Genomic DNA, 24,461 nt, shown 5'->3' with positions numbered 1-24,461 from the left:
AGAGTACAAGCATGAGTAGGCTGCAAACCCAGACATAGAGAAAAAATGAACAGAATGAAAAATGATTCAGAGAGCAGTATGATTAAAGTTTAGAGAAAAAAACACACCACTGATTTCATATACACATGTATATGGATCCTGATTGTAACACATGTGCTGTGTTGTACTACTAAGTGTTTTATATAATATGTGCTTTAATCAGCAAGAAAAAGCAATATAATGTATAAAAGCAGCATATAGGATGACTCCATCCTACAGCGACTTGCCTCTAATCTGTGCATTAAAAATCTGCGTTGACTTTATAAAGAAGACAATGCAACTACTACACTGCAGCTGAACTCCTGGCACTCCCACTGTTTTGAAAATCACACACACAAAAGCTCTTTCTAGTGTGGGTGAATCTCCTGTCATTTCTGAAGACATCATCATTTGTTTTGGACAGGTCATGCGAGAATCAGCGTTTTTACAAATTTGTGGTGTCGTAGAGATAAAAAATTGCAAACACACTTGCTACCAATGCTTTTTTCCCCCCACAACAGCTTAAAAGCCTTAAATATGATCCAGTTATTTATTTTTTCAGTTGCACAGGGATTAAAGTAAACTATATTTTATTCTTGACAGCCATGGCACTATGAAAGAAGGTAGAATGTTTGGGGTGTTTTCAGCATTTTACTGAGAGAAAATTCCTTCAGCCAAGTTTCAAATAGCATTACAAACTATGTTTGCATTTCTAAAGGTTTTTTTGTGTTTGTGTTGTGCTTTCCTTTAGTTACAGACAAGTGACAAATTAAAGGAAAAAGAAACCTTCGCCGCTACAGAGAAAGGGTCTGGCAGCTATTATGCTGAGGAGCTCTTGCTGGCATGGTTAGGGTCTGTTTGTGTCCTAAAGCAGGGATGTCAAACTTATGGCTTGTGGGCCAGAACTGGCCTGCCAAAGCGACCAATTTGACACACTCAAAGGCCCTGCAAAGTTGTGAAATGCTTCAATTTGGGAGTTTCCATTGCATTTTGCATCCTGAGGCATGCAAATCATTAAGAACGCATCATGTCTCGAAAGTGGTTTTCAGAACTGTTATTTTAATCCAAACCAGAGTTCTGAATCCTTTTTAATTTTACAGCACTCTTGCCCACAAAGGCATCGGACATGTCATGCCCATGCTGAAAAAGACGGATAAACAACAGAGCGATGTTTTTAAGTTTCTTTGAATTTAGTACACTGAATGAATCGTCTCCAAGTTGTTCCAACGCCGCTGCAAGCCTTCTGACTAAGTCTTCTAAATACTCACATATCACACTGTTGCTAAATCAGTTGCTCTGGCTCCCCATCAACTTCAGACTTCACTTTAAGTGAAAATGACTTGACTTTTATAGCTCTGCGTGGACAAACACTGCCATACAACAGTGAACCTTTACATCCATACATCCCCAGCAGGTCCCTGAGGTCATGTGATCAGGACCTGCTGCCTATACAGCATACGTGACTGTGAAATAAAGGAGACAGAGCTTATGCAACAGTGGCGCCCCCGAACTCTGGAACGCTCTCGCTCTGAGTCTGAGATCTGTGGACTTGGTGATCTCTTTTAAAAGGCAGCTAAAAACTCTTCTTGTTTTTCAGCTTTGTTTTTGGCTAACACTTTCGTTTTAGGTTTTTATTATTGTTGTTGGAAAGCACTTATTCATCTTGAAAGGTGCTATATCAATAAAATTTTACTAACTTGTTTAAAAAAAGACATTAAGTAGAAATGAATGGATGTTTTCAGAAAGTACTTGGATTTCTTTAAACTTAAAAAAATGCATTTTCCTGTTTTTTACGTAAATATTTTAATTGTCTGGCCCAGTAAATCTCTTGTGGTCGAGCTAAAATAAGGCAGACTGCCTTGCCTGAGAGGAAAGGGTCACTGCAAATCAATACAAAGCTGTGGTGGCGCAGCCCCTCACTAAGACACTTAAATTTGTCACCCATCTGAAAGTGGTCAAGCCTTAACATCCTGATATGGAAGCATAATGTGGAATCTCAATGCACAAACATCATGATTAATGGAGAATAATGAACACACAATATGCCTCCTTTCAGAGTGAAATCCCAGCGTTAATTAATATTAATGCTGGAGGCTTTACAACATTTCATTAATCAGCCAAGAACATGTAACCATCTCCTCTCACATCCTAACTTTAAAGTGAGCACACACTCCGTGTGTCCCTGCTCTCTGCACTTATGGTAGTGAGGTTATTAAAACCAAAGAAAATAAATAATAGATTACTCATTACCACTGGCAGTGAATTTAGACAAGAGATATGCTTTCACTAAGTACAGAGAACAAAGTGCAGCTGTGCTAAAGAAGAATAGAGTTAATGACTACAGTAGTGGCAGTACCTTTGGTAAAATTTATAACTGGATCGGAATGCAATTTAGTTGAAACCTACTTGGTATCAAGAAACAATAATTTAGTAAAGGTGAACATATTCAGCTTTTTTACTGGCAACTATACTGATTTATCCTCCGCTCGCTAACAAATCTGAACCAGTCAGCTTCTTTCTTTAACATGGAAAGCTTCTACTTGTCGGCACATTCCACAGTAGACAAGAAACAGCGTTTTATCACTCTTTCAGTGGACACATGCAAAACTAACTTTTGAAGCCTTCATCAAGCGTTCGATAAAAGGAGATCGCATTTTCTTCCTCTTCTCTTAAAAGTAGCAATGTGGCAATGACAATAGATGTGACAGTGGATGTTTTGCTACAGCATCATCGACACTTCTGCAGTGGGTTTGTGTTTGTATGTCATTTTACCTCCACATAAAGAATTGGGAAGATGCCAATCTTGTCTCCCAGCATGCCTTCTGCCCAGTTCTCATCTACTCGCCTGATTACTGTCAGCACCTCATCCTGGGGAGAGAGGAAATGAGTGAAGCTACAAACACACACAAGTATACACCGTATACCACACTTCCAGAACAATAGACAGTTAACTACTTTTGATATGCTGCAGACAAAACAAAGTTTATTTGTTCTGCCTTTGCATATAAAGAGTTTATGCATAATGACGTGACTTTTTTTAAAACATGGGCTACTTATGGAAGCATGATCAAATCATTCCAAGTGATGCCTTGCTACCTTGTTGAGGTCCCTGGAAATATATTTAATATATGGCAAATCAACATTTTTCAAGGCTGTTTATGTTTATGTTGGAACGGCAACTCAGGACTGATACAATTCCAGCATGACACACTGGCATCCTTGCAAGCCACTGCATATTAACTACAAACTGTAACCCTTTTCAGTGACTGCAAGCAGGCTACTGAATTCAAATTACTTGAGCTGCTCCCATTTCAAATGTAAAATGGGAGCTAAAAATGAGCTAAATATGACACTCTGCAGAAATATTTAAAATGACTGCCTTAGGGCAAAGTTAAGGTGAATACTGATGCATCTGTTTTTCCTTTTTTTCTACATCTGCGTGCCCAACCCAAACCAACTTTATATCAATCAACAGTCGTGTCTATAACAACAAAAACCAACAATTTGATGTCGGTTTACATACTTGTTATCAGTAAATATGTACCTTTGTGTACACTTCCATCTGGGCTTTGTGCATATGATATAATATCACCTGTAATATAATAAATATATGATGTTTTTCCCTCTGCTTCTCCTCTCCTTACATAAAGGTCTTGGTTAGACCGTTATGGGATGGCAGTGATAATGCTAGCAAATGACTCTGTATTAGTCATACTGAGTAATTACCTCTCACACTGAGAAAACAATATCACACACACTGGTTCTGCATGACAACACGCATACAGAACTCCACGGGCGCACGTGTCTCTGTGTGAATTATGGTCTTGCATGATTTTCAGTTGTTAACCTGTTGATTAGTTTAACCCTAAAAATCAAAATAATGTGATGCCCCAGCATTATCTGTTCTCCTGGATGCAGAGAGCGGTGTGTCGGAAACAACGTGTGTACACTTTACATTACCGTGATAGGTCTTAAGACGCCCACACTAGACTGAACATTACACTGTAATTTAATAAACTATCTTGTTCTCTTGCTGCAGACACATTTAGAGTCCAAAGACAGAGTGGAGGTGTCGAGCCTTCAGTCCTAGCACAAATGAGGCCTGTGTAACAGCGGGAAAAAAATGATAAGCTCAGAGGAACACAACATTAAGGAGAATACAAATTACTGTTTACACCAAGCCCGACCTGGATGTGCACTGCTCAAGGACTGAGTGCCTTCTCTCATTTCCATCCTATTCAAAGTATAATTTGAGTGATATTTTTGACATCGGCTACTCACATTATCTACCTCTTATATGATAGAGGTCATTAAGATCAGTAAGACTGACACAGAAAATGTACCCACGCTTGTACAATTTAATTCCCAAAAAACAGAAAGCTGCGGACAGCAAGTCCCGAGGATAGTTAACGCCAGTTCTACGTGTATTTGAGCTTAACGGTATTATAAGATAGAGATATCATTACTGGCAGCAACATGATACCCAACCAATTAACAATCTGCTTGGCCACAAAGAGCAGAAATACACGTTCTTTTTCTTGCACTTCCAGTTCACACTTCCTGTCTTTTGTAAAAGCACCATTTTTTTTCCTGCACTCATGATGACGCACAACCACAAGCGCATTAGAAGTACTGGAGAGTAGAATGTAATAGACATTTTGACACTCCAATCACAGATCCACGAGCAAAAAAGAGCCCATGCTACACAGCTGGTTAGGATCCAGGCACTGTTGGGAGTAATGCCTTACAGAGCAACACGTTATTGTAATCAGGTTAGAGTTTTCAGCACCATAGTAGTGTACCATGTTACCGTACTAAATTTGGCAATTATATTACAGTCTTAATTATGTCATTACTTACATAACAAAGGTTTGTCAGTTATCTGCATGCTGTATGGATAGACAGGCTATAAAGCTAAAACACATGCTTCTTGTTGTGCACTTGTGCTACAGTCATCTGATTTCAGTTTGTGTGCTGGAAAATGGTGGAGCAAGCTACAACTTTTCAGCAGTGGAGGAAATTGACATTACAGTGGTCCCTCGCTATAATGTGGCCTTGCTATTTTGCGTTTTTTCTTTTTTTGTGGAAAATTTTGCATGCTTTTTTTTTTTTTTTTTTTTTTTAAACAATGCATTGTGTTCTGCGTCCTGATTGGCTGTAGACCATTGTCAATCAATCTCGTGCTGTGTCTCTTGTACAGTACAGAATGCGTTCAGCTTGTCAAATTTACATAACTCTTCGATCGCTAGCAGTGTGAGTACGTTTTCTCCACAACAATATTGACAAAACGTTTTACGTCGTTCAAGGCACCTGCAGTAGCACCCAAAAGGCAGAGGGAGATGCTGACCATCGCACAAATAGTTGGACTTCTGGACATGCTAAAGGAAGGTAGAAGTTACCGTATTATTCGGACCAGAAGGCGCATTAACCGAAACAAAACAGTCAGATAAGTCAAACTTTACTAGCTCATTCTTCTTGCTTCCTCTATTTCTGTACTATTGATTCATTAATGTTGAATTCTCTCGCAGCTGCTCTATTCCCGTGCTCTGGACTTGAAAACCGGGTTTGATCTTTGGTTTCATTCTACAGGGTGGGCCATTTATATGGATACACCGTAATAAAATGGGAATGGTTGGTGATATTAAAGTCCTGTTTGTGGCACATTAGTATATGTGAGGGGGCAAACTCCTCAAGATGGGTGGTGACCATGGTGGCCATTTAGAAGTCGGCCATCTTGGATACAACTTTTGTTTTTTCAATAGGAAGAGGGCCATGTGACACATCAAACTTATTGGTAATGTCACAAGAAAAACAATGGTGTGCTTGGTTTCAACGTAACTTTATTTCATGAGTTATTTACAAGTTTCTGACCACTTATATGTGGATTAATGTGTTCAATGTGCTGCCCATTGTGTTGGATTGTCAATGCAACCCTCTTCTCCCACTCTTCACACACTGATAGCAACACCGCAGGAGAAATGCCAGCACAGGCATCCAGTATCCGTAGTTTCAGGTGCTGCGCATCTCGTATCTTCACACCATAGACAATTGCCTTCAGATGACCCCAAAGATAAAAGTCTAAGGGGGTCAGATCGGGAGACCTTGGGGGCCATTCAACTGGCCCACGACGACCAATCCACTTTCCAGGAAACTGTTCATCTAGGAATGCTCGGACCTGGCACCCATAATGTGGTGGTGCACCATCTTGCTGGAAAAACTCAGGGAACGTGCCAGCTTCAGTGCATAAAGAGGGAAACACATCATCATGTAGCAATTTCAAATATCCAGTGGCCTTGAGGTTTCCATTGATGAAGAATGGACCCACTATCGTTGTACCCCATATACCACACCAGACCATCACTTTTGTTGTTCCAACAGTCTTGGAGGGATCCATCCAATGTGGGTTAGTGTCAGACCAATAGCGGTAGTTTTGTTTGTTAACTTCACCATTCACATAAAAGTTTTCCTCACCACTGAACAAAATCTTCTGCGTGAACTGAGGGTCCTGTTCCAATTTTTGTTTTGCCCATTCTGCAAATTCTGTGCGCTGATCTGGGTCATCCTCGTTGAGATGCTGCAATAGCTGGAGTTTGTAAGGGTGCCATTTGTGAGTAGCTAATATCCGCCGAAGGGCCACTCTACAGTGACATGCGGCGAGTGCTACGGTGTGGGCTCTTGCTGAATGAAGCTAGGACAGCCACTGATGTTTCTTCCTTAGTGACAGTTTTCTTGCGTCCACATTTTGGCAAATCCAACACTGAACCAGTTTCACGAAACTTAGCAAGCAGTTTGCTAACTGTAGCATGGGAGATGGGTGGTCTCGTAGGGTGTCTTGCATTGAAATCTGCTGCAATGACCCGGTTACTGCGTTCACCAGATATCAATACAATTTCGATCCGCTACTCACGTGTTAACCTCTTCGACATGTCAATGGCTGTGAACAAAGAGAAACTTAATAAAGTTACGTTGAAACCAAGCACACCATTGTTTTTCTTGTGACATTACCAATAAGTTTGATGTGTCACATGGCCCTCTTCCTATTGAAAAAAACAAAAGTTGTATCCAAGATGGCCGACTTCTAAATGGCCACCATGGTCACCACCCATCTTGAGGAGTTTGCCCCCTCACATATACTAATGTGCCACAAACAGGACTTTAATATCACCAACCATTCCCATTTTATTACGGTGTATCCATATAAATGGCCCACCCTGTATAATACTGGACTCATTTTTCTACGAAGGTTTGAACTTTGAGAGAAAAGTGTGAAAATGTTCATGCCTGTCTGAGAAAAGTGTATAAAGTGAGTAGTGAGGGGTTTTACAGCCTTAAAACATCTATAATAATTGTAAAAAATAAAGCTGACTACTTCGCGGATTTCACCTGTCACTTATTGCGGGTTATTTTTAGAACGTACTATACTATTATTTTTATTGAAGAAAAGGAGCGTGTTTGTAAAGTGCAAACGACGCCCAGGACAGAAAATCCATTACCTTGCTAACCCAATTTCTGCACAGACAGCATGCTAACACAAAGCTAGCCAAGAACCCAGAGTGATGGTACAGCTAAGCTATGCTGAGCCCAGCAGCCAGAGCCTGAACTTCAACAGTCTCTTTGTGATGATTTTCTTTGCTTTGTGTTGTCAGCTTTTTGTTTAAATGTAAACACTAAAGAACGATCTTTTGTGTCCTCATTGGGACATAAAGCATTTGTGTTGGTGTATAGAACTGTAGCCTGGAGTTTATATTGTTTGCTGGTAATTACGTAACAGTGAGTTTCAGATAATTTTATGGAGTAATGAGAAAGTAATGTGACAGATGCTGTAACAACTCACTGTCTCTTCAGAGTAATTAAGTAACGTATAGCAGTGCTTTTCAGAAAGGTAACCAGTAATTTGTAAAACATTCCTTTTTTTTAAAGTAACAACCCCACCACTGGATGCAGGAACATATACCTGACCAGGTGTAGAAACATATACTTGTTTTTTACTGATGTGCTGCTTGTGCTATTTGTGAGCCACCAAATCTGTCTTGGCTCATTTTCAGATCCAATCTACATTTTTACATATAAGAGAAGGTTAGGTAGGGTTATGTAGCAAAATTCCTGAAATAGCCCTTCCCAATTTTGCAATGCAGACACAAAGCACATATCTGCTTCAATAGAAAGGCAATAGTGTCCTCCTGGTGGTTGTTCCTCTCTGGCCTTTGCTTTGGAAAATACTTTTAATATTAATTTCACATCAAACAAACCAAAACCCCACAATGGATTTTACTCTGGAATCCCAAACACTTCTCATACTGCCTAAAAGAAATGAAAATCCACATGAAAAAGAATAGATTAGACCCCACCAGTAAATAAATAGTGGTATTTTAGTGGAGTTTTTGAGTATAATCATGGTGTAAATGCTGTCTTGGCATTAAAACAGAAGAATATTATTTGAAGATGGGCATGGAGAGTATCAGTTGCCAGAACTTTGAAAACATCAGCTGTAAAATAAAAAAAGTGGTGTAAACTGTTAAAATGAGAGAGAACAAAGTAAAACATGAAACTGCAACTACTGTTGCTTTAAATACCAGCACCTTCAAGTAACACACTACCACAAATAGTAATACTTATTCTGGTTTTCCGCTCAGACAGATCACATGACTTTATAACAGTAACAAAGGCATTCGTTTTCTAAGTCAAACAATTAGATTTCATGAACAGCACTGATCTTATCAGAGACAGCAGACTATTTTGTTATCTGTGGACTCCACTGAGGAGAGCATGCACTTGTTTCTCTGTTTGAAGATGTTCCAGTTTACATTCTGTGAACCAATCTGTAGAGCAGGGTCTGAGCTAATAAATTATTAGTGCCCTACAAAGAACCAGCCTGGTTTAACACTACAGATAAGTGTTTTCTCCTGCTACAGTATTTATGCTGTTGTAAATTCTGAACACATCAGTCCTTCGGATCTTTTCACTGATTTAAGCATGCAGCCTTTTTTTAAAGAAATGTTATTCTGTGTCGGATATTAAAAAAAAGGGAGCGTGTGTATACTATGAGTGTGTGCTACCTTGCTGAAGGCCAGACAGTCTTTATCCTGGTCCTTGTCTTTGACCTCAAAGTCATACAACGCTTTGCCCTGGGGTGGAGTTTGGCTCAGGGGACGCAGCAGCTGGATGTAACTAGCAGGCAAGAAACCATGACAACCACTGAGCTCGCCGTGGTACCAGTTATCATCCACCTTGCGTCGCAGGATGATGATGTCACCTTTGGAAAACTGGAGGTCGCCCGGTTCCTTGCCCTCATAAGAATAGAGGGCTTTGCCGCAAGGTAGCGCTGGGATATTCTGTGAAGCATACACACAGAAGCACTTAATATCAGAAGACATTTATGACGTTTTAGAAGGGCATCAATAAAAACATTAAGGAAAGGCGTGGATGGTATGTGCTATTGGGGTGCTTTTTCATGTTAAATACTACATTTTTGTGTCTCTTCAGGTTTTTAAAAACCCTTCCAATAAATCTTAGAAGATAAATTCTGTAATATACACTCTGAAATCATAACCTACATGATGAAGGGGTCAAAACAGAAGCTAAAAGGATTAGATTAGAGCACTTGGTTGCTGGTGTTTTGAAATGATTTGCATTTTTCTCTTATATTTCAATATGAAGAATACTCTTCAGTACAGCAGGAGTTATTAATATAAAAGGTTCAACAGCAGGTGTTCTTTTGACATAAACATCTTACACAGAGCAGCTTTAAGAGCTTTTTTACATCTCTACAGAAGACTAAAAGCATTTCTGTTTAAAATTAGTGCAACTGTGCTGAAATGTTAGGAGGTAACTACACTTGCCAAACCTTGGGGTTGACAGATTACAGGGTAATGCTTTTTTATTAAATTCTGTTAAGATGCAACAGACTTTCCCTTTGTGTCATGTCCGGAATAAATGGGCTTCAGGTCTGTTTGCTAATCACAAACAAGGTGGTGACCCCTGCAGCGATGAGTAAATGAAGTTAAAAAAAAAAACCTGGAGGTAAACATGCTATAAACCAACTTAAAACACTGGCAAATCAAATATATTACAAACTACAGGCCCTGGAGACAAATTTGTAGAAATTGAGAATTGGATATGTGCTTGAAGGTTCATTTTATTCCCCCCCAGCAGTATGTGAGATATGACGGGTTATTAAAATGTTTGCAAGGTAATTGCTGCTCCCACCTTGGGCCAAACATAGTAATTTTCAAAATGCCAGAACGGCATGAAGCATGACTCCCCTGAGTTTCATCAAAATCAGGTCCGTGGTGTCTCACTTATCAAATGTCCAGGACAAACGCACCATTTATCCTCCACACATCAGATACATGAAGCAAACTTGAGTAAAATGATTAAAACGTCACACTGAACTCAATTTGTGTCAAAACAGCATTTAACTAGTGTGCTTTTGAAATCATTTAAAAGGATGATTTGCTAGGCAGAGTATGCATAGGCTTATCACAGGCACACAAGACCGTAACTCTTGCCCTATGACAGCGGATATAGGTTTCAGACCTGCAGACTCTGCAGCCCTAAATTGGAAGCTAATGGATGGATGGATGGATACTGTATGAAATCCTTGGGGTATACATTCTGCTATATGTGCTGCTCTGTCTGCAGCACATGTAACAGAACATGAATCACAGCTAAGCAGATGGCGTCTTAATTGTAAGTTACTGACTAGCTCGTACAATAAATTGCTGGAAAGTTCATGAACAATTACCTCATCAATCCTGCCTTTTCAGTATGACTCTGACATACATATATATTTGGGTTGTCAAAAAAATGAAGACTCAGATAGTAATTGATTATAAAAAATTAATATTGGATTAGACACTCCTTTGCAACAGTATTGATATTGTTCACATTGAATTCAGGCAGGTACATAGCCCTCCCCTCACTAGCAGTTATAACAGATGATTTGTAAGGTCAGTAAAGCTCCTGTTTCGAGAACATTAATGTTTTTAACAGTTATATCATAAATGCGGACATGTTTGAGTCAGCCATTTCTTTTGGGAGCACCCCAACAGCCACATTAGCCTCTTGTTAGGTTATTACGGTAGTGGCGAGTGGCTGTGACTAATAATGAAAGGATAAAGTTAATGTGGGAGTCATTCAGCTAACATTATCGGTCCTGCCTGTCTGTAATTTTAAAACAGTCTTAGTTTACCAGGATAGCTTGATTATTTGTGTCCAATGAGACGTCAGAGAAGGAAAAGAGTACGGTGCAAGTCACCAGAAGCACGAGATAAATATATACTTTATAGTAATGCTATTGTATTATTATTATTATTACTATTACTTGCTTTAGGTGAGTGTTGTGAGTGTTGTTGTTGATGTTATTATTTGTATTTTTCTAAACTTTATTTAAAAATAATTTATATTTGTCTTCCTGTGGTGTATTGAAAAAGTATTGAGAATTGTGTTTGAAAGTTTGAAATTCTCCCAGTTAAGAATAAACATGAATAAATAAAAATTCAGTATAGGCATCATCCCAAAAGCTCCAGTAATGGTGGGACCTGCATGATAACACAGCACTGGCATATCTGAATAGCTACTGTAAGATGCTATTTCTAACTTACAATAATAAAGACTTCTGTTTAGAGTGCTAATATAAGTAGCAGCCTTTTTCCCCTGTTAACATATTCTTCCCTTTACCTTAACTTGCACCCCTTATGCCTTAGCTTAACTCCATACCCAGTTTTCTCTGCCACATTGAACCTAGGTTGACATGAGAGGTGTGGGGGCATAAACACAAGATGTGCTCTGGATGCTCTTGCCAAATATTAGCTGTTCTCTTAATTATTTCTTTTTGTACTTGGAAATGTAAGCCACTCTGTTGAGCAAACCCATAAACAATATGATAGCGACAATAGGATCTGACATTTTTCCATATCATTTTTAGCACAGTAGGAAAAACTATCTCTACACTGTAACACAATTACAATGCTGTTTCTTTATTTGGTGTTACATAATGCTGCCTATTGAAAGGATCATCATCTGGTGAGATATTATGACAGTTTTCTAGTATGCTCTAGCATAATATCATGTCTGTAGATAATAGAATGAAGACATTTTCATAGAGACAATACCCCTTAACCAGCTAATTATAAGTCCTCAGTCGCACAGGCCTTGAGACAGATTAGCAAGCATCTGGCAAGTGAGAAAAATAATGTATTCCCCTGACCTGTTGCTAGTGGTTGCTGGAGATTGCTGGTTGATGCTAGGTGTAATTAGTTGCAAAGAGGGTGCTGCAGCACAACCTCCTTGCAATTGCTTTAGTAATTGCCATGCTCATTCATAGATTGCATTAAAGTCACAACTTGTCTGCACTCACTATTTTATTTTGAAACTTGAAAAGGTGTAACACAAACCAGAAACTTTGACTTCAAGGTAAAAGTTGTACCTTACTGCTGCAACCGTCACATTTCAAAAGGCACAACTTTTACTTTGAAGGCAAAAAGTCTCTGTTTCCAGTTTGCACTGCACCAATCACATTTTCACGACCTCTTGGTGAATAGTTTGCAAGCGTTTGCAGCCAAGTTGGCATCTGCCATGCAAACTACGGGCAGCCACGGTAACCAGCTAGCGACGAAAATAATCCCAAGAAGTTTTTTGGTGCAGCACCATAGGCCTCTTTGCTACCGATTTCACACTAGCGATTTCCAGCAGCCTCAGAAACCACTCAGCAACTGGTCATGGAATACTTACTTTTCCCTAGCTCAGTGACCAGCTGTTGGCAAGGGTTCGCTGACCAGTCTGTAGGTCAATGGGGTTCTACCTGTTTATTTCAGAGTGACTTTTAGCAATCTCCAGCAACCACTCGCAACTGATCGTGAAACACACTTTTTTCTCTCACAACCAGCTTGTGTGCTCAAAAAATCATAAATTTTCTCTGACTGTGTGTGACCCTTTAGCAAATAACTGTGGGTTGAAGGTGAGCCACTGTTGGAGAAGTTATTTAACCTGCCTACGTGGCATGCTATAGGGGAAATCTTGACAGCAATAGCAACAGCAAGTAATGGGGAAAGGCTAATATAGTCTAGATTCAGCAAGTGAGATAAAACTGTCATTTCCATATAACCAGTGATACATAGATATGCATCATCGCAGTACACCTATATTTACTTTCTCCAACACCACACACACACACACACACACACACACACACACACACACACACACACACACACACACACACACACACACACACACACATAAACAAACACTGCAGCGTTCAGCAGACACTTAATAAACCGAACATGTTCTTGAAGGCAAGCGGTCCTGAAAGGGAGTTTATCTTAAAGAAGATCCAGGTAAACAAACAGCACTGTGTAACAGAAGAGACAATGCATGAGAGTGAAAACTTATTTTCTTCACAGAGAAGCTGTTTACAATAACACAAACACACGCGCACACACACTGACATTTTATACACTCACATATAGATAGATTCTCCCCAGACAGAGCACTGAAGAGAACAGCCTGAGGCTCCCCTGCCTGACTGTTTTGAGATCAGTGATGACGCAATAAGAGGAAACACACACACAGACACACGCAAACAACTAGAAAGTAAAATAAAATACTAATGCTGCTTTAACTCTTACTACTGCTTCTCTCTTCTACTGTAACATATTTAATACAGCTTGTGTTTCACTACTATACAAAACAACACTTGATCAAAGAAGACCTTCCACTAAACTTATTCTCCTCCTCTCCTTAGTGCCAGACCTGCCGGCACAGATGTTAGGCAGAAAGGTGTGGATTGACATCAGGTGTGTTTAAAACAGGGGTGTGAAACATAAGACCTGGGGGCCAGAATTGGCCCAGCAAACATTACCTTTCGGACCACTGGACCGCTTTAGAAAAAGTGAAAGAGGGCATAAAGTTTGCACATTTAAATGCATTTTAATAAGTTTTACAGTTTTTTCCTGCTGATAAAGACCTCCCCCATGGCAATTTATACCATACCAAAATAATCACGTAAAGGACAAACAGTTAAATGACTATCAGCGATCAAAATGTCTGTTTTTTATAATGGGTCCACAGTAAAAAGAACAGAATTTTCTGTGAAATATCAGAAAATGTCTGTTTTATAATTACAGCTCAGTCTGTGCAATGAGCTACCAGAAACTTTTCTGCAATTTCACACATTTATTTCATTTACTACACAGGCATTTCTTAATCGTGTAAAAAAATTGAGATGTATTGTTGAAATTGCACATTTTTACTTATATTTAGACATCTCGGGGATTAAATGTGTAGCTGAACTGTTTCCACTGAAAGAAAGAGGAGTTTCACTGGTCAAAATGAGCTGTTGTGTGGACCATGTTGTAAAATGAGATATTCCTAGTTTAAAGGATATTCTTCTTCTTTCAAACCAAAATAATACATACGCACAGGGATTCCCATTTATGCGCGAGGGCATTCATGTCAGGTTAAAACAGGAAAGAGCTTTTCCTAACCTGCTGCCACAAAGCGCAGCTCCTGGTGCTCCATCTGTGTCTGCACAGGATGTGTTCAGGCACAGTAGCAGTAGGTTGCTCATGTTTTGGAAGTGCTCGGAGCCCAGCGCAGAATAAAGCACACAATACAACAGCTGCATGTGCAAAACACAAAAAAATAGACAACCTGCGTAGACAGCTGGTACACAGCTGGATTCATTAAAAGAGGAATCTATTCTGTAAGTAAGAGGTGGTCGACTGAAGGATGCAGCTAAAACACTTACTCTTAACTAAAACGACGTGACCTGATATTTTAGAGGACGATTTTTTGGCAGTTAACAAAATGTAATAAACTACTTTGTCATTATTTTAATGATACGCTGTAAAAGTGTAGCTTCCAGCATTACATCAACAATTCATCTTCATGTTATTAAAAAATGTAATCTGAGTGGCCTCACATTTCCAAGAAATATTCGCCATTTAGAATGGTTTTATAAACTGCGTACATAGTTTCAAGGAGACGTACTTCAGCGAGGCTGCAATTCATTTTGAGAAGACTCCCCCAAAACTGGGAGTTTCGCTTAAATAGTTGCAGATGGCAAAGATGGTGGTGGATATGTGAGACATTGTAATCTGGCAATAGAAAGACAGTACTGGAGGAAGAACAGCTACATCACACGAATTTCTTAGTCTTCATTTCCCTTTGGAAGACTCACTTGTTTCTTCTCACCTGTGCCCCTACAACTCTCATTTTCTGCACTCCCTCTATGTTCTTCTTATCCTTCCTCCTCTGATTATTTTCACCTTTCTCTCTTTCCCTCAGCCCTTCCTCCCTCTCTTCAATCTTTATTTGCCTGCCCCTGGGCCAACAGACTGGGTGGTAGAAGCTGCCGCATGGCTTCATCAGGGAATTGCTGTGTTTGCTGCTCAGTGCCGGGAGGAGGGCGATGGCTACGCTCTCTCTGCTTGGCGATCATCTGAGACTGCAATACATGCCACAAGAACAAAGCCACTTTATCAATCATCTTTGGAGGAACAGTCTTTGCTTGGCAGTTGTTTTTAGTAATAAACTGATATGTATGATATATTAGTAGTGACAGGGTGGTGCAGAACCAGACAGTTCTAGGTCTGGACATCATGACAGGGAGATTCAGAGTTTGCATGTTCTGCCTGTGCGGGTTTTCTCTAGGTACTGTTTGTGTGTATTTTAGTTGCTTCCCACTTCCCAAGTGTGAGATTAAGTGGTGATTCTGAATAGGTGTGGATGTGAGTGGGAGTGGCTGTCTGTCTCTCTGCTAGCCCTGTGACAGACTGGGTATTGTGTGTACAAATGTGGACACTTCTTAGTCTTTCATTTCAGATGTTTTCAATCATTGTACCAGGTGTATAAATTCAAGTACCATGCAGTCTGCCTTTACAAACATTTGTGACAGAATGGGCCATTTCAAAGAGCTGGTGAGTGGTATTGCTGCAAAGTAAAAGTTTTCAGGAGCCACAGCAGCTAAGCCACAAAGAAGCAAACCATGTAAAGTTACAGAATGATGAGCCATATAATGTGTTAAAGTTGCTAACACTCTGCTGACTCAATAATTGCAAAGATCCAAACCTCCACATTAACATCAGTACAAAAATTATGCACTAGGGCCTTCATGCCATTGGTTTCCATGGTTGAGCAGCTCCTGCTGGTGTAAAGGGTAGTTGTCTCATAGAGTGTATGAGTTAATCTAATTCCGTTTTAAAGCAATCCCCCCCTAAAAACTCTGTTAGTGAGCATTTAAGCAGAAATGTTTGTGTTTAAGTGCAATTAGCACAACCCAGCTGAACCAGATGTTGCCACTAATAACACTGCTGTCCTCCTTTAACCTGGACTACAAGCCGAGCTTGCAAGTAAAAAGTGTATTCTCTGTTAAGAAAGGTGTAAGGTAAATGTTTTCATTACACAAGATACATAATCTGCCACTGAAAGTCAAGTGAAATTTAATATAGAACACATTTCAAAGCAAGAAATATAAAAACTAACTAATATAAAACAATAAAAACAGGATTATTTGGCCACTGAAAACAATTTAAAATGTAGGCACACTATCTAAAAGGCCAAATACCTGAAATAAAATGTAGAAAAATCAAAAAAAAAAATTGGAGTGCAAGGAGTTTAATTTATCATTTATTAATTCAGCTGGAAACACTTAACTTCAACACTCTTCAACACACACTGTAGCTAGCTATTCAGTAGGTAATTTGGCATACACCAGTGCTAGGGTTAACTAGATGCTTTCAACTTTCAAGTTGCTAAATGAAAACATTACTCTGCTCCACACTAAAACCTTAACATTTATGTACAAAACTAAACCTAAAATTCCAGGAACATTACATTTAGAGGACTTAAATATTTCTTTTTACTGAATTTGAACGTTCCTTCCACCCTAATGTTTCTCTGCTGCTTTCATTCCACCCATTACCCCAATTGTTTGACTATAACACTATTAATGCTTTTCTAAGTGTCTCTGCAGCACTGTAAAAACCCTTTAACATGTTAAATTTACTGTATAAACATTCCAGCACATATGAAAAGGTCCCTGAGTCACTCTGTTCTCTCTAATTGCATCTAATTGAGCTGTAATTCATCCCTTGCAGCTCAACACAAAACTTTGCTTTGCTACGAGGTACCCCTACCCTCATAATTTAGACATTATTTGAATGGCTACAAAGTATTTAGAAATGCAGTTTTACAATTACACCTTTGTATATAGCCACTTTTATTGCAATTTGTATTTCCTATGAATAAATTAAACAAAATAAACCCCTTTCATTTACAAATAAAACCCTTTAGATAAGCTAGTTCCAGCTTCATTTTTGTAGAAGATTTATATATTTTAAGCTGTCCTACTCTTGAATAGTTGTAGTAGCAGATCGGGGGATGCAAAATCTCCCCGGCAGAAAATTGCATTCTACATGCACAACACAGTTTTTAGAATTAATTACAATTTTTTACATCATGGCCATCCAGGAAAACTGCTTCACCTACAAGATTAACGTCAAGCGAGAGTATGGTAGGGATTAAATGAAAGCTAAAACTTATCTACAGTTTTGTGTTGAATTTAACTCCGGTGGCTCGTGTGTTGTCTGTCAGGCTGTATCTCGAGATTTTTTTCTCCATTTTTCCATGAATTAATGATAAAACTGAGGCAGCAAAGTTTTAAACCCATCACTGAAGGTTGCTGTAAGGTAAGTGACAGCCCTCTCACACTTTTCTTTTGATTACTTTCAAGCTCAGCGGTGCTTTCCTGCAGTCCTCCCACCATTGTGAGAACGGAAACTAATCTATCCTGAGCTCTCAGTACATGTGTGAAAGGATCAGAACTGCGTGAGTGGGCAAAACCAAGCCAGGACTCTTGGATCTCAGTGGGGAAGCAGAGGGAGTTTTTTGTGTCCTTTCAGCAGCGCAATTTTCCCATCAGTAAACACACATGTACACACACAGAGACAGACATACACACCCCTCTAAATGGAAATTACTGCAGCAAAAGGGTAAGAAAGTGTTCGGAATACTTTTGTGTGTGTGTGTCTGATTTTCCTTGGTGACATACAATAAATGCACAAGTCGCTGCTGGGACGCCCATCTGTCACATCTCTGAGTGTGTGCTTGTGTATGTGTGTGTGTGTCTCCTTTAGCCATAAGGTATACACAGGCGACTTGTCCCACATGTGAGTGACTGCGCCATTCAGCGGGGCTACTGTGAGACAAATGCACGCACACACACACACACACTAAACTACGGAGCCCCGCAGGGGACATGGGAGAGAGAAAAAATTAAGACGGACTTTTGCGAGATCTCGCAAAACTAACTCGGGATCTCGCAAAACAAACTCGGGATCTCGCAAAACTTTTGCGAGCTCTCGCAAAACAAACTCGGGATCTCGCAAAACTTTTGCGAAATCTCGCAAAAGTTTTAGCCGCATTCTTCGGACGCCGGCTCGAAGCCGACCGGGAGGTCGAGGCACGATGTGCCGGGAAAGCGGTGTTCCTCCCGGCTGTAGTAGGTCTCGACCTCCCGTTAGCTTCGAGCTAACGGGAAGAATGCGGCTAAAACTTTTGCGAGATCCCGAGTTTGTTTTGCGAGATCTCGCAAAAGTTTTGCGAGATCCCGAGTTTGTTTTGCGAGATCCCGAGTTTGTTTTGCGAGAGCTCGCAAAACTTTTGCGAGATCCCGAGTTAGTTTTGCGAGATTTTTTTTTCTCCCATGTCCCCTCCGGGGCTCCGTACTAAACAGATACATATGGTTACTGGGTTGAGAGATGCCTGTTGTCCACCTTATTGTTTCAGCTTATTGTTTTAAAGCTTTTCATTATGAATGATAATCAGAGACAGTTTTCACAAGGTGTTTGTCAGAACAAGCACACATATGTAATTTGTGAATAAAATAACATTTTCCCAGTTTTACATTAGTTATACCACCTGACATAGAAAGTGTAGCAGCCTACATATGAGCTGAATTCTGCTACTTTTATCAGTATTTAAGAGAGAGGCACAAACATTTTCATCCACCCGTGACAAAATATTCTTTTCACTATTATTACTTTTCCCCCCTCATAATAAAGTAATAAATATTACTTGACAAGTATATTCACAATGATACAATTATTGGTATCTATTGAGATTGTGTAGACACATGACCTCTAAGCATGTGTCATGACAATGGTCCCTGTCACACAGTTTGATCCATGACCATCTGGCAACCACCTGTCATAAGGGAAAAATGAATATTCCCCAACCAGTTTAGAGTGGTTGCCAGAGATTGGCAGTTGCTGGGAAAATGATGCTTAATTTGTTATCATTTAAATGCCATTCATTCAAATGGAGAGTGGTACTACCTGATAGTTTTGGGTTTACATACAATATATTATTTCAATGTTCTTAAAACCAAATCTATTTAAAGTGAAGAGGTTTTATAGAAATGATAAAACCATGAAATTAACACATTGTTTTAATAGAAATGATTCACAACTGCGTGTCACATCAGTGACCCATATACAAACAACTACATACACACATACACATTCACACACAGTATTAATGACCTTATTATACAAGATAGATTCACCTGCTCGAACAATAAGTTGCACCATTAGCTGCTCTTATCCTTGCCAGCTAAGTTGCACAACTAAGATTTTACATGAGTGAAATGGATATAATCTTCACATAGAAATAAATACACAAATTAAGTACACTAAAATAGAATCTATGAAAATCTAATACAAAAACAACCAAACTTATTATTACCTTTGTACCGGACACGAGGTTAATAATGTTTAGGCAAAACATCAGCACCCTGAAGTAACAACATCATTTAAAGTTATTTAAAATGGCTTAAATTCATTTAGTGAGACCAGACAGCTCTTCAAGTTTTGGGAAAATTTGAAGACTAATTTTCCAAAGACAATTTATAAGTAAATTTGTGTTTTTTTTCTTTGATATACATTTGTTTAAATGTCAAGCTAACTACAGCTGATCTACATATTTAAGGTCTACTGAAGGTTCTTCCTCACATAGATGAGCTAATACTACAGCATTAGGGCGTGCGCTGCATTCAACACGGCAGCATAAACAACTGCTGATGTTGCACCGCAAGTAGAAAGAGTTAATAATGTCGCCCACGAGAGCCCCAATCTCACAATGCTGACAATGGTGTTTAACATTCACTTTTAAAAATCGGGCCAACATTGTTCTTCACAACAAACATCTGCTGCTGTGAATTGTGTTTTGTGAAAAGGATTTATAATCAAGAACTATTGATTGAAATAAAGCTTGCTTTATGAGTTTGGCAGGTTGAAAGCTTCATCGGGAACGCCTGGCCTTCGTTCTGAAAGGTTTTTCTCACTTGTGGGTTTTCATTGACCTGCACTAAAGAGCTGAATGCTTCCGCTAAACAAGCACGCAGACACACATGTGTGAACCAGCTGTTACATTCGTAAGAATGCACACAGATTCCACAGGCAGAAGAAATGCAGTTGACTCTGACAGACTGAAACAACAAATGATAACAAAACACTAACATTCATTTATTCATGTAAATCTATTCATTTATTTGCTGTGAATGATGGCAAACACTGAGTGTCAAATAAATAAACGTTATATAATGGTAAACAGTGGTGGTTGTTGAGGTTGAGGATATATTAGGGAAATTATTTGGTGATCGGTGACTGTTGTGACTAATGTCCTTTGAAATGGTGGCACATCACAGCACTCCTGGCTCAAAGATGTCTTGCTATAATGCACAGATTACTATATAATTCATCTATCATTAGTCTTTATGTTTGTCACTTAATGTACAGCTGTTTTTCGTAGTTGGTGTTACTCCTCAGAGGAAATAGGGACAAAGAACTCATGACAGACGAAGCTTCTGCAGGGAAACAAATGAATATGCTGTTCACTGCAAACTTACAGTGAACAGTTGCAGGTTATATACACTGCTGAGACAAACATTGCTCAAGCTCTAGTGTCCACTTCATGCTTCCAAAATTCTACATATCAACTACAACCGAATGTATTAGAAGAATTGTTTGAATTAGAGCAGGGCGATATGACCAAAAATATTTATCACGATATGCATTTGAAAATTTGCGATAACGATATAACTGACGATATAATTGACACTAGACAAAGTACTTTACAACTCCACAACTTTATTAGTGCAAAAAAAACCCATCAATGTATTTTCACTTAAACAAGCAGCTGTTTTATGTGCATTAAAGTTATATAAAAATTTAACAGTGCAAATTCCTTGCTGACAGTTTAACCAAAAGGCATTTCCAGTGGAAATTGGCCGACATATCCTCAGCATAACCACATATAATATCCACAAAACTTAAAAAGAGGTTATACACACACAATACGGTAATATAATGTTGAAGCACAGTACGTATCACTCCGCGAGGCTCCTGCCTACGATAGCCGTAATGCTCCGACAATCCATCAAGCGGTGCGGGTTCGTAGCTTAGCAAAGTCGTACTAAAACATTTGACAGATTTTCGAGCGCCGTGTACCACATAAAATTGTTTCGAGGTCAGTAAACACAACCAGAATTCATACATAAGGCCCATTGAATTATAAAGGGCACTGTTGATTTTCAGAAAAATCAAAGGATTGATTTCAAGTGTGCCGTATTTTCCAAAAAAACACGGTAATAACGACGGCCCGCTAGCATGCTCTACCAAAAATAGTGCTTTGTTGTGTATCTGATGGATGAAAGCTAAACCAGTTCCACACCACTGAAGTTGCAGCATTTTTACAAACCAATTCTGGTTCATCCGTTTCATTCAACGATTTGCTTTCGCCACCATGCTTTTTCCGCCATGTGCGTATGAAAACAAAGGCACTGCGCATGCGCGTTTTACTCACATTCTATCGCGATATTTCATTTTTCTATCGTTGCCCAAAATTATACCGGTATTACCGTGAACGGTATGATATGGCCCAGCCCTAGTTTGAATAACTTCCCTTTGTTGCCAACAGAAACCTTTGTACATTAAAGATAAGTTTAACTTCCAAATTTTTAAGTACTCTGATTGTGTACTAGGCTCCGAGTGCTGTAAAAATGCGTGACAAAACAGCAGCACTGTGGCTGAATGGATCCTGAAGCTGCTGACTTGTTGCTTTTGCTGTGTGACCGATGTAAAAAGAGCCCTCTCAAAAGGGAGTTAAAGGTGCATTGTCAGTGAGTGTGCCCCAGTGTCACTTGGCAGAAAACTGGATTAATCTTTTGACCAGCTGTCACTCAATGGCAGCACTTGCTCTACTGGGCAAATATACCACTCACTGTCTGTTCTTAAACTTGGCTTCCAGCTGGTATTGTAGATGTTGAGGCAGTTTAGAAGATTTGTCAAGCCAAACACTCCTGAATGTTAGATGACAATGAGGAGTTCCGCTTTACTGCTGCACTTTGTTATCACCATCTGTGGCTGAGGTCTTACGACCCCTTACATTGCCTTTTTCGAGGCTCAAGTCCCCAGTAACATAACTTAAAAGGTTATTTTTTAAGAATCCAGAATTATTTTCCACTATGCTGAAAGTAAACTGTGTTAGGCACACTCTTCCCTTCTTCTATGTCACCAAAGAAGAGGAATTATTGTGTACACAGCTTACATGTATGTGGGTGGGACAGCACATATGGGAAGTCACGCTAAATCACATCCTGTATTGCCATTAACAGCAGTGATTTCCCTGGCGTGGTGCACTGACTGTATTAGATCCAAATTGAGTTTTTCTATGAGAAAACTAATGGCCTGGAACATGCTGGGTTGCAGCTGTGAACCTATGGCAGCCCAATATGTTGTCATGAATGTCTCGATTAAAGTTACATTTATTTTTTATTTTTTTCAGTTTATGGCCATGTTGAAACTTTGGCAGACACTAAGTCCTTTGTGAGTGGCACTGTACAATTTTATGTGACACATATTGATTTAAAGTTGCAAATGCAACTACAGTGCCATAAATAAAAGTGAAAGTACGATGAAAAATGTGCTCTGGTGGTATGAAATGTACTGTAATCCACCAATGAGTAGCTCAGCAGAAGACAGATACTCTGTGCACCCGCACAAAAATAGACCCAATATGTTAACTGCTACAAAAGCGTGATACACATCACTACAGCCTCTTTTCATGCTGTTTTTGCAAGTGAAACAAAATGTAGATTTGTTTTTCAATATGTGCACAAAAGGCAAGCTGAAACAAAAAAACACAAAATCCCAAAAAACAAAAACAATACACCCACAGAACATGCACTTTAAAGCAGAATACTCCAAAACAACAAGAGTCAGGATCTTTTAGGGACTGACATCTACAACATGAGCTTTAATACTCTCTAATTTTCAGATCACGTAGCACAGTCATGGTTCTTACTCTGCATTTCATTTTGTTGTTTATAAAGTCTTGTGTATTATGAAAGATTCTTTTGGACGTGTATGATATACCTGATCCGCTGCTAAGGGTTTAACCAAATACCTTTCAACTGTTTGTTAATAAGAACAGGAGTCTGAGTATTTCAGAAACATAACCATCTTTACGGTTTACATAGAAAATGTGGATGGTAGGCAAAACAACATGAAAGCATGGCTTTAACTTGCCTTATATTACTGGTTGAAGTTGGTGCTGGTGATGTAAGAGTATACTAATTTTGTACCAAGTGAAAATTATTTAAGCAGCTACCTGAGTATTGTTGCTGACCATATCCATCCCTTTATAACCACAATGCACTTATATCCAGTTTCCAGCGGGAAAATGCACCATGTCACAAAGCTCAAAGCATCTCAAAGTGATTTCTTAAATATGGAAATTTGAGTGTACTGTACTCAAATGGCCTCAAGGGTCACCAGATACAGCTGGCAAAACTGCAGCTACTCAGTCTTGACATTCATCTCATGGAGAGCAGCGGTCATCACACTGCATTTGACTTCACTGTTCCCAATTTATCAACCTTATTACTAGATTTAACAGATTTTCAGACTTCAGAAGCAACCTCATGCCAGATTTTGACTTTATGGGCAATACTGCTTCATAAAGTTATTTTGCTATCACAAGTACTCTGCTCAAAGTAGTGGCACTATGAAGGGGAAGAGCATCAATACTGTTGACTTATCCTAAAAAAGAGAGACTAATATGTAAAAACTTTTTTTAAAAAAAGCATCGGTCTTACAGTAATGTCTATACTGCCTGCTGTGAACTGAGACTCAATTTTAGAGGTTTCGCTTCAGTGGCGACATCTGCATACTGGGTACGTGGAGAAGCTTCAGGTTAAGTGAGCTTTGAGGGAAATATGGAATTAAAGCAACTAAACGGCCATGTTTGGAGTACTGGAACACATTCCGTATCCTGGATTCACTCATCTGTCTACTCCACTGCTCAAGAACACTAACATAGCCACACCGAACCGCTCCATGTGTGAGTGCAAGTATGTGAAGAATGGTAGATGGGACAGGATG

The 24,461-nt window shown here is 39.3% G+C and overlaps 1 protein-coding gene across 3 annotated transcripts in view; it reads right to left on the bottom strand.

Moving 5' to 3' along the window:
• The window catches only part of LOC146370467 (E3 ubiquitin-protein ligase SH3RF3-like), a 111,773-nt gene that overhangs the window by 32,373 nt on the left and 54,939 nt on the right, over positions 1–24,461 (bottom strand). For all 3 annotated transcript variants that reach the window (XM_084908442.1, XM_084908440.1, XM_084908441.1), the window contains exons 2-3: positions 9,075–9,350; positions 2,791–2,886 (exon numbers count right to left, since the gene is read on the bottom strand). In XM_084908442.1, the coding sequence (XP_084764568.1) occupies positions 2,791–2,886; positions 9,075–9,350 (372 nt within the window). The remainder of the gene's footprint in view (positions 1–2,790; positions 2,887–9,074; positions 9,351–24,461) is intronic.

This window comes from Perissodus microlepis, chromosome 16 (genome assembly GCF_051167445.1).
Source record: "Perissodus microlepis isolate ML-2025 ecotype Zambia chromosome 16, ASM5116744v1, whole genome shotgun sequence".
NCBI classification, from domain to species: domain Eukaryota; kingdom Metazoa; phylum Chordata; class Actinopteri; order Cichliformes; family Cichlidae; genus Perissodus; species Perissodus microlepis.
The sequence above is the reverse complement of the archived record's forward strand: the minus strand, read 5'-3'. Positions and strand labels throughout refer to the sequence as shown.